Source organism: Astyanax mexicanus, chromosome 20, assembly GCF_023375975.1.
Source record: "Astyanax mexicanus isolate ESR-SI-001 chromosome 20, AstMex3_surface, whole genome shotgun sequence".
Classification (NCBI taxonomy): Eukaryota; Metazoa; Chordata; class Actinopteri; order Characiformes; family Acestrorhamphidae; genus Astyanax; species Astyanax mexicanus.
This window is the reverse complement of record NC_064427.1, coordinates 22509628-22518823: the sequence shown is the minus strand read 5'-3', so window position 1 is coordinate 22518823 and position 9196 is coordinate 22509628. Positions and strand designations below refer to the sequence as shown.

Genomic DNA, 9196 nt, shown 5'->3' with positions numbered 1-9196 from the left:
CCTAAGGACAATTTATGATTATAACTGCATCACAGAGGTATCTTTATTATCATTAAAACAGCATTGCTGAGGTAAATTTGTTAAAATAAAATTTTAGGATTGGAATAGCTCTGCTTATATATGTGCATGACTAACACCGTTTTCCTGAGGTAAATATATAATTAGAACAACATTGCTGAAGTAAACTTGTTTGATAAACACCATTTTTGGGTTAAGTTTATAATTACAATAGCTCTACTGAGGTAGATTTAAGATTAAAATAGCACTACTTGCATATATGTATGACACAGTTGCTGAGATAAATATATATGAGGTCAAATTTATCATTAAAATGAGGTAAATAATAATAATAATAATAATACTGAGGTAAATAAGTGATTAGAACAGCTTTGCTAGGGTAAATTTCTAATTCAAACAGCATTACAGAGGTAAATACATAAGAATATCTCTATTAAGGTAAAGATAAGATTACAGTAGCATTCTTGAGGTAAATGTATCATAAGAACAGCTGTACTGAGGTAAATGTATGATTAGAACAGCATTACGATACGAAGGTACATATATCATTAGAATAGCTCTACTGAGATAAATATATAGTTAGAACAGCTTTTCTGAGGTAAATTCATGATTACAATATCTCTACTGATGTAAATATATATTATTAGCATAGCTCTACTGAGGTGTGTGTGTATATATATATATATATATATACACTGCTCAAAAAAATAAAGGGAACACTCAAATAACACAATAAAACTCCAAGTAAATCAAACTTCTGTGAAATTAAACTGTCCACTTAGGAAGCAACACTGATTGACAATCAATTTCACCTGCTGTTGTGCAAATGGAATAGACAACAGGTGGAAATTATTGGCAATTAGCAAGACACACTTAATAAAGGAGTGGTTCTGCAGGTGGGGACCACAGACCACTTCTCAGAACCTATGCTGTCTGGCTGATGTTTTGGTCAGTTTGGAATGTGGGTGGTGCTTTCACACTCGTGGTAGCATGAGACGGACTCTACAACCTCCACAAGTGGCTCAGGTAGTGCAGCTCATCCAGAATGGCACATCAATGCGAGCTGTGTCAAGAAGGTTTGCTGTGTCTGTCAGCGTAGTGTCCAGAGGCTGGAGGCGCTACCAGGAGACAGGCCAGTACACCAGGAGACTTGGAGGAGGCCATAGGAGGGCAACAACCCAGCAGCAGGACCGCTACCTCTGCCTTTGTGCAAGAAGGAACAGGAGGAGCACTGCCAGAGCCCTGCAAAATGACCTCCAGCAGGCCACAAATGTGCATGTGTCTGCACAAACGGTTAGAAACCGACTCCATGAGGATGGTATGAGGGCCCGACGTCCACAGATGGGGGTTGTGCTCACAGCCCAACACCGTGCAGGACGCTTGGCATTTGCCAGAGAACACCAGGATTGGCAAATTTGCCACTGGCGCCTTGTGCTCTTCACAGATGAAAGCAGGTTCACACTGAGCACATGACAGACGTGACAGAGTCTGGAGACGCCGTGGAGAGCGGTCTGCTGCCTGCAACATCCTTCAGCATGACCGGTTTGGCAGTGGGTCAGTAATGGTGTGGGGTGGCATTTCTTTGGAGGGCTGCACGGGCTGCATGTGCTCACCAGAGGTAGCCTGACTGCCATTAGGTACCGAGATGAGATCCTCAGACCCCTTGTGAGACCGTATGCTGGTGCGGTTGGCCCTGGGTTCCTCCTAATGCAGGACAATGCTAGACCTCATGTGGCTGGAGTGTGTCAGCAGTTCCTGCAAGATGAAGGCATTGAAGCTATGGACTGGCCCGCCCGTTCCCCAGACCTGAATCCGATTGAGCACATCTGGGACATCATGTCTCGCTCCATCCACCAACGTCACGTTGCACCACAGACTGTCCAGGAGTTGGCGGATGCTTTAGTCCAGGTCTGGGAGGAGATCCCTCAGGAGACCATCTGCCACCTCATCAGGAGCATGCCCAGGCGTTGTAGGGAGGTCATACAGGCACGTGGAGGCCACACACAATACTGAGCCTCATTTTGACTTGTTTTAAGGACATTACATTAAAGTTGGATCAGCCTGTAGTGTGTTTTTTCACTTTAATTGTGTGTGTGGCTCCAAATAAAGGCCTCCATTGGTTAATAAATTTCATTTCCATTGATTATTTTTGTGTGATTTTGTTGTCAGCACATTCAACTTTGTACAGAACAAAGTATTCAATGAGAATATTTCATTCATTCAGATCTAGGATGTGTTATTTGAGTGTTCCCTTTATTTTTTTGAGCAGTGTATATATATATATATAAATTGAGAATAACATTATGGAGGTAAATTTAAAATTAGAATAGCTCTACTGAGGTATATTTGTGAGAAAGTGCTGCTTTGTATTATGATTAAAAGAGCTCTAGTTATTAATTTAATAACACTTATTAATTTAGTAATAATTTTAAATCATAGTTTTATAATTGCTTTTTCTTTATCAGCCTAATTTTGTACGTTTCGGGACATCCCTGCTATTGATTGTGTCGGGGTTCCCCTCTGACGGGGGTTTCCCTCTGACAACTGCTGGATCAGGTTGCTGGGTTTCCCGGCGCTCGGTGACGGGGGTTCCGGAGGTCCGTTAAGCTCCGAATGCCAGGTGTAATCTAACCTGTCGGATTAAACAGCGTCCGGAAACTGAACCGACCCGTGATGAAGTGAACACAGTGTGACCATTCAGCACCAGGGGAACAGATCCGGCCTGAGCAATGATCCTGATTGATGGGCCTTCCAATTTCCCAGCTGGAATACCTGATCAACCACCGTCTGATTTAAATAATATTATAATAAATAACCTTTACACATATACACATACACACACACTCTTACACACACACATACATTCACACACAATCTCACACATACACACAGACTCTGGGCTGGTGTGTGTGCATGTGTGTGTGTGTCCGGCTGTGCCGGGTGATGAGGTCAGTGGTGCAGGACGTCCTGCAGTACGGGTATTTAACCCTGCGGGACGGTGCTGATGGTCAGTTACACTGGGAACACTGGGAGCATGCTGCTGCTGCTGGTCCTGACCCTGATCACCCTCTCACTCTCCCACACCGGTCAGTATCACTCCGCATCACTTCTCTAATACTCTACTACTATACTCCTCTACTATTATACCCCTATGATACTCTACTATTATACCCCTAGAATACTCTACTACTATAACCATATGCCCCTATAATATTCCTTTGCTACACCCCTGCACTCCTCTACTACTATACCCTATAATACTTTACTTATATACTCCTCTACTAATATACCCCTATAGCATTCTACTATTATACCCCTATAATACTCCACTATATAGATAGATAGATAGATAGATAGATAGATAGATAGATAGATAGGGAAATTCTAGACTTCTCACTACTATGCCCCTAGTACTCTACTACTATACCTCTACACTCCTCTACTACTATACCCTATAATACTTTACTACTATACCCTATAATACTCTACAACTATACCTCTACACTCCTCTACTACTATACCCTATACTACTCTACTATACCTCTACACTCCTCTACTACTATACCCCTATAATACTCTACTACTATACCCCTATAATACTCCACTACTATACCTCTACACTCCTCTACTACTAAACTCTCATAATACTTTACTTAGCTCTACTACTATACTCCTATACTACTATACCCCTCTACTACTACCGAATACCCCTTCACCCTTCTACCAATATACTTCTAACCTACTATACCACTACACACCTATACTCCTACTATAGTCCTATACTAATACAACTATACTAATACAGCTCTGAAAAAAATATTAAGAGACCACTTCAGTATATGTTTGAGTAAAATAAACATTGTTGTGTTATTCTATAAACTACAGACAACATTTCTCCTAAATTCCAAATAAACATGTCATTTACAGCATTTATTTGCAGAAAATAAGAAATGGCTGAAATACAATAAGATGCAGAGCTTTCAGACCTTAAATAATGCAAAGAAAACAAGTTCATATTATAGTTTTAAGAGTTCAGAAATCAATATTTGGTGGAATAACCCTGGTTTTTAATCACAGTTTTCTTGCATCAGGGCATGTTCTCCTCCACCAGTCTTACACACTGCTTTTGGATAACTTTATGCTTTACACTCCTGGTGCAAAAAATCAAGCAGTTTAACTTGGTTTGATGGCTTGTGATCATCCATCTTCCTCTGGATTATATTCCAGAAGTTTTCAATTTGATAAAATCAAAGAAACTCATCATTTTCAAGTAGTCTCTTATTTCTTCCCAGAGCTGTATACTCATTTATTACTCTACCTGAATGATTCAGCATCTAGTATGAATTATCCAGTATGTTTTGTGAGTGTAACAATCAGTCTGTGTTACTTATTGATGGTTATTTCTGGTTATTGATCTGATATTAATTTCTGTCTGATTTCTCAGATTTCTGTTATGATGACGGTCAGTGTGGTCAGTATAAACGTCTTATTTATTTATTAAATGATAATAATGGACAATTAATGATGATAGTTTAGTGTGTTGGAGTTAATAATGTATTCAAGTGGTGTGTATCAGAGTTTACAGCAGGCTATTCAAACTTTTGGCAGTGTAAATTTTGATATACCAGTAGATTAGGATGGGTTCGGGCCATATGAATTAAATTACAGATCTTCAAGTTCCAGCATCCCGTCTCCAACCTTTAGTATTACCTACCTATTAGTATACCTGCGTACAGAAAAGAGTGGAGGTTGTAAAGGGTTTAGTGTGTTTATGTTCTCAGCACTGCAGAGACACTGATAAGCATGGTGGTGTGTCCTTTAGCCATTGATAAAGGACTGAATGATGAGCAAAACTATTAACTCTGCAGCAACAGAGCTTCTGTATCTGACTTTACTGTTTCAGCTGTAAATAGAAGTGTGTAATAGAGTGGAGGACAGTGAGAGATTAAACACAGTGTTTAAAAACTCCAGCAGCACTGCTGTATCACATCCTCTCACTGTACCTTCAGCACAACACACTTACACCTCATACACCACCACCATGCTAATCAGTGCTAATCACTGCAGTGCTGAGAATAACCACCCACCACCCAAAAATATATATATAGATCCGTACGCGTGGGGAGATTACTACCCGTCCTGTCACCCACTGCTGGACGCCCATCATTCCCCGATTGATCTCGGGCAGCAGGAGATCCGAGATGGTGGTCTGGACGCACTGGAACTTTCTGGCTTCAACAGCACCCCCACCGGCCGCTGGAGACTCACCAACCAGGGTCACTCAGGTCAGTCCATCTCAAACCCCTACTCTCAATCAGTTCACCTTATACCCCCACTCTAAACCAGTTCAACTCAAGCCCCACTCTGAATCTGTTCATCTCAAACCCCCAACTCAGAATCAGTTCACCTCAAACCCCCACTCTAAATCAGTTCAACTCAAACCCACCACTCTCAATCAGTTTATCTCAAGCCCCCACTCTGAATCAGTTCATCTCAAACCCCCACTCTGAATCAGTTCATCTCAAACCCCCACTCTGAATCAGTTCATCTCAAACCCCCACTCTGAATCAGTTCATCTCAAACCCCCAAGCTGAATTAGTTAATCTCAAACCCCCACTCTGAATGAGTTCATCTTAACACCCCACTCTGAATTAGTTAATCTCAAACCCCCACTCTGTGTGTGTGTGTGTGTAGTGGTGTTGGAGGTGGGTGGTGGTCTGTCGGTGAGTGGTGGAGGTCTTCCTGGATCGTATCGGACCGTCCAGCTGCATTTCCACTGGGGCAGCGCGTCCAGCAATGGCTCCGAACACACACTCCTCCAGCAGCGGTTCCCTATGGAGGTCTGAGACGCATGAGACATGCTAACATACAAGCTAAAACACGCTAAAACACACTAGCACACACAGTAGCACTAACACGCACACGCCAACACACACTAGTGCTGGGCAATTTACCGGTTCATCCGGTATACCAGAGGGGAAATTTAAACCGCTTTGCATTTTTCACATAACAAATAACCCTTTGAGTGGGCAAGGCTAAACAGCTGTAGTATTTCTGTATTTATTGTGTTCTCTAATTTGTGATGATGGTGATTTGTGAGAGTTGCATGTGTAAGTGTGTACTGTGTTGTTACAGATGCACATCATCAGTGTGAAGTCCACCTACCCAAACCTGACCGCTGCTCTGGACGACCCGACCGGCCTGGCCGTGCTTGCTGTCTTTATTGATGTAAATAGGCTCCGCCCCCTGTTAGTATGGTCGGTGTTTATTGGTTGTCTGTGTTAACTGGTGTCTCTCTCTCTCTCTCTCTGCCCTGCAGCTTGTTTATGTCGACAATGACAACTTCCTGCAGATCTCCAGTGCCCTGCCCTTTATCACCTACAAAGGTCCACCTTCAGCACTGATTCACTGATTGATTCACTACAGCACTGATTTACTACTCCATTGATTCAATACACCACTGATTCACTGAATAATTGATTCACTACTGCACTGATCCTCAGATTCACTGCACTGGTTCACAGCGTCACTGATTCACTGGCCGTTTCGCAATCTACGTTCTTGTCTGTACTTGTGTCCTTGTGGAATGGGGAAACGTCATCAATCGCAGCCCAAGTACTGTTCCATTCAGAAGATCGCAGTTAGCCAAGTACACAACTAATACCCGAATGCGCTGTGTATTTGTGTATTGAGAAACGGCCACTGTCTCAGTAAATAACCTTATTACAAGCTGCAGTAACTTCTGTAACAGTATACAATATAGTTATATACTGTGGTGTAAAGTACTGTAGTGTAAAATATGGTGGTGTAAATAATTGTAGTGTAAAGTATTTTATTTTGAAGTACTGCAGTGTAAAGGACTCTAGTGTAATGTATTGTGGTTTAAAGCATTTTATAGTTAGGTACTGTAGTGTATTGTGGTAAAGTATTTAATTGTAAAGTACTCAAATGTAAAGTGTTATGGTGTAAAGTACTGTAGTGTAAAGTATTGTGGTAAAGTATTTAATTGTAAAGTACTGTAGTGTAAAGTATTTTATTGTAAAGGACTGTAGTGTAAAGTATTGTGGTGTGAAGTATTTTATTGTAAAGTACTGTAGTGTAAATTATTTTATTGTAAAGTATTGTAGTGTAAAGTATTGTGGTATAAAGTATTTTACTGTAAAGTACTGTAGTGTAAAGTATTTTATTGTAAAGTACTGTAGTGTAAGGTATTGTGGTGTGAAGAATTTTACTGTAAAGTACTGTAGTGTAAAGTATTTTATTGTAAAGTACTGTAGTGTAAAGTATTGTGGTATAAAGTATTTTATTGTAAAGTACTGTAGTGTAAAGTATTTTATTGTAACGTACTGTAGTGTAAAGTATTTTATTGTAAAGTACTGTAGTGTAAAGTATTTTATTATAAAGTACTGTAGTGTAAAGTATTTTATTGTAAAGTATTGTAGTGTAAAGTATTTTATTGTAACGTACTGTAGTGTAAAGTATTTTATTGTAACGTACTGTAGTGTAAAGTATTTTATTGTAACGTACTGTAGTGTAAAGTATTTTATTGTAAAGTACTGTAGTGTAAAGTATTTTATTATAAAGTACTGTAGTGTAAAGTATTTTATTGTAAAGGACTGTAAAGTATTTTATTGTAACGTACTGTAGTGTAAAGTATTTTATTGTAACGTACTGTAGTGTAAAGTATTTTATTGTAAAGTACTGTAGTGTAAAGTATTTTATTATAAAGTACTGTAGTGTAAAGTATTTTATTGTAAAGTATTGTAGTGTAAAGTATTTTATTGTAACGTACTGTAGTGTAAAGTATTTTATTGTAACGTACTGTAGTGTAAAGTATTTTATTGTAACGTACTGTAGTGTAAAGTATTTTATTGTAAAGTTCTGTAGTGTAAAGTATTTTATTATAAAGTACTGTAGTGTAAAGTATTTCATTATAAAGTACTGTAGTGTAAAGTATTTTATTGTAAAGTACTGTAGTGTGAAGTATTTTATTGTAAAGTACTGTAGTGTAAAGTATTTTATTGTAAAGTACTGTAGTGTAAAGTATTTCATTATAAAGTACTGTAGTGTAAAGTATTTTATTGTAAAGTACTGTAGTGTAAAGTATTTTATTGTAAAGTACTGTAGTGTAAAGTATTTTATTGTAAAGTACTGTAGTGTAAAGTATTTTATTGTAACGTGCTGTAGTGTAAGGTATTGTGGTGTGTAGTATTTTACTGTAAAGTACTGTAGTGTAAATGAGTGTTATGACCTGTTGGCTCCGCCCTCTTGCTTCAGGTCAGGAGAAGTCCATCCGGCCGTTCCCCCTCCTCACTCTGCTGCCCCACGCCAACCTCTCTCAGTATTATCGTTACCATGGCAGCCTGACCACGCCCCCCTGCTCACAGGCTGTCCTGTGGACCGTGTATGAGGTGCCCATCACCATCTCCTGGCAACAGGTAAACAAAGCACACACACTACTACACATACACACACTCCTACACACACTCATTCCAGACTAAGGTATTTATGGGAACACCACGCTCTTCATCACAATGTTTCATTGTCTTCCTCAGTTTGAGCTGTTTATCAGTGGAATCTACTCCACCCAGGAGGGGGCGGAGCATGCGGTTCTCCTGCAGAACAACTTCAGGCATATTCACCCCGCCTACAGCACCGTCTACGCCTCCAGACACGCCCACCTGCTCTCCAGCACCCCCCAGCAGACCACCCTCACCCTTACCCTCACCCTCACCCTCACCACCCTCATACCAGCACTCGGCCTGATTAGCTGACCGGATCTCAGCGGGGGAGAGGGCAGGGCTGTGAGTGAAGTGGACACGCTTCTTTGGCAGCAGGTGTTTGGGAGGAACTGTGTATAATTTACTGTAAAAAAAAAAAAAATGGATTCAGAGGGTTTTATCACCAGCTTGCCCCGCCCTCCTTCACCCACATCCGCCCAACGTCTGGCAACAGCGCCACCCACTGTTTACTTCTGGTGTTATTAAGCGTAGTTAAGTTGTTTATCTGTTTACCCTCTACTGGAGAAACAGGCCGAGACATAGCAGGTCAAAGGTCAGACCTGGAGCAGAGAACCCCCAGAACATTCTGCACCCCAAGACTAGATATACTTTTATTCATTTCAAAATAAAAGTCTTTTCTAAAAAAACCATTATTTGTGATAAACTGATCACATGGT

The 9196-nt window shown here is 40.3% G+C and overlaps 1 protein-coding gene across 1 annotated transcript; it reads left to right on the top strand.

Moving 5' to 3' along the window:
• Positions 1–2418: 2418 nt before the first annotated feature.
• car15 (carbonic anhydrase 15) lies at positions 2419–9159 on the top strand. The gene is made up of 8 exons (XM_022681190.2): positions 2419–3104; positions 4463–4489; positions 5127–5303; positions 5713–5858; positions 6154–6246; positions 6338–6404; positions 8296–8456; positions 8574–9159. The coding sequence occupies exons 1-8, from the start codon at positions 3023–3025 to the stop codon at positions 8790–8792; spliced, it is 972 nt and encodes a 323-aa protein (XP_022536911.1). The 5' UTR covers positions 2419–3022; the 3' UTR covers positions 8793–9159.
• Positions 9160–9196: the final 37 nt, after the last annotated feature.

Coding starts and splice junctions, on each gene's coding strand:
- car15 (XM_022681190.2), top strand. CDS start 3,023: ATGGTCAGTTACACTGGGAACACTGGGAGCATGCTGCTGCTGCTGGTC. Junction 5,304..5,712: donor CACCAACCAGGGTCACTCAG/GTCAGTCCATCT, acceptor GTGTGTGTGTAG/TGGTGTTGGAGGTGGGTGGT. Junction 6,405..8,295: donor GCCCTTTATCACCTACAAAG/GTCCACCTTCAG, acceptor CTCTTGCTTCAG/GTCAGGAGAAGTCCATCCGG.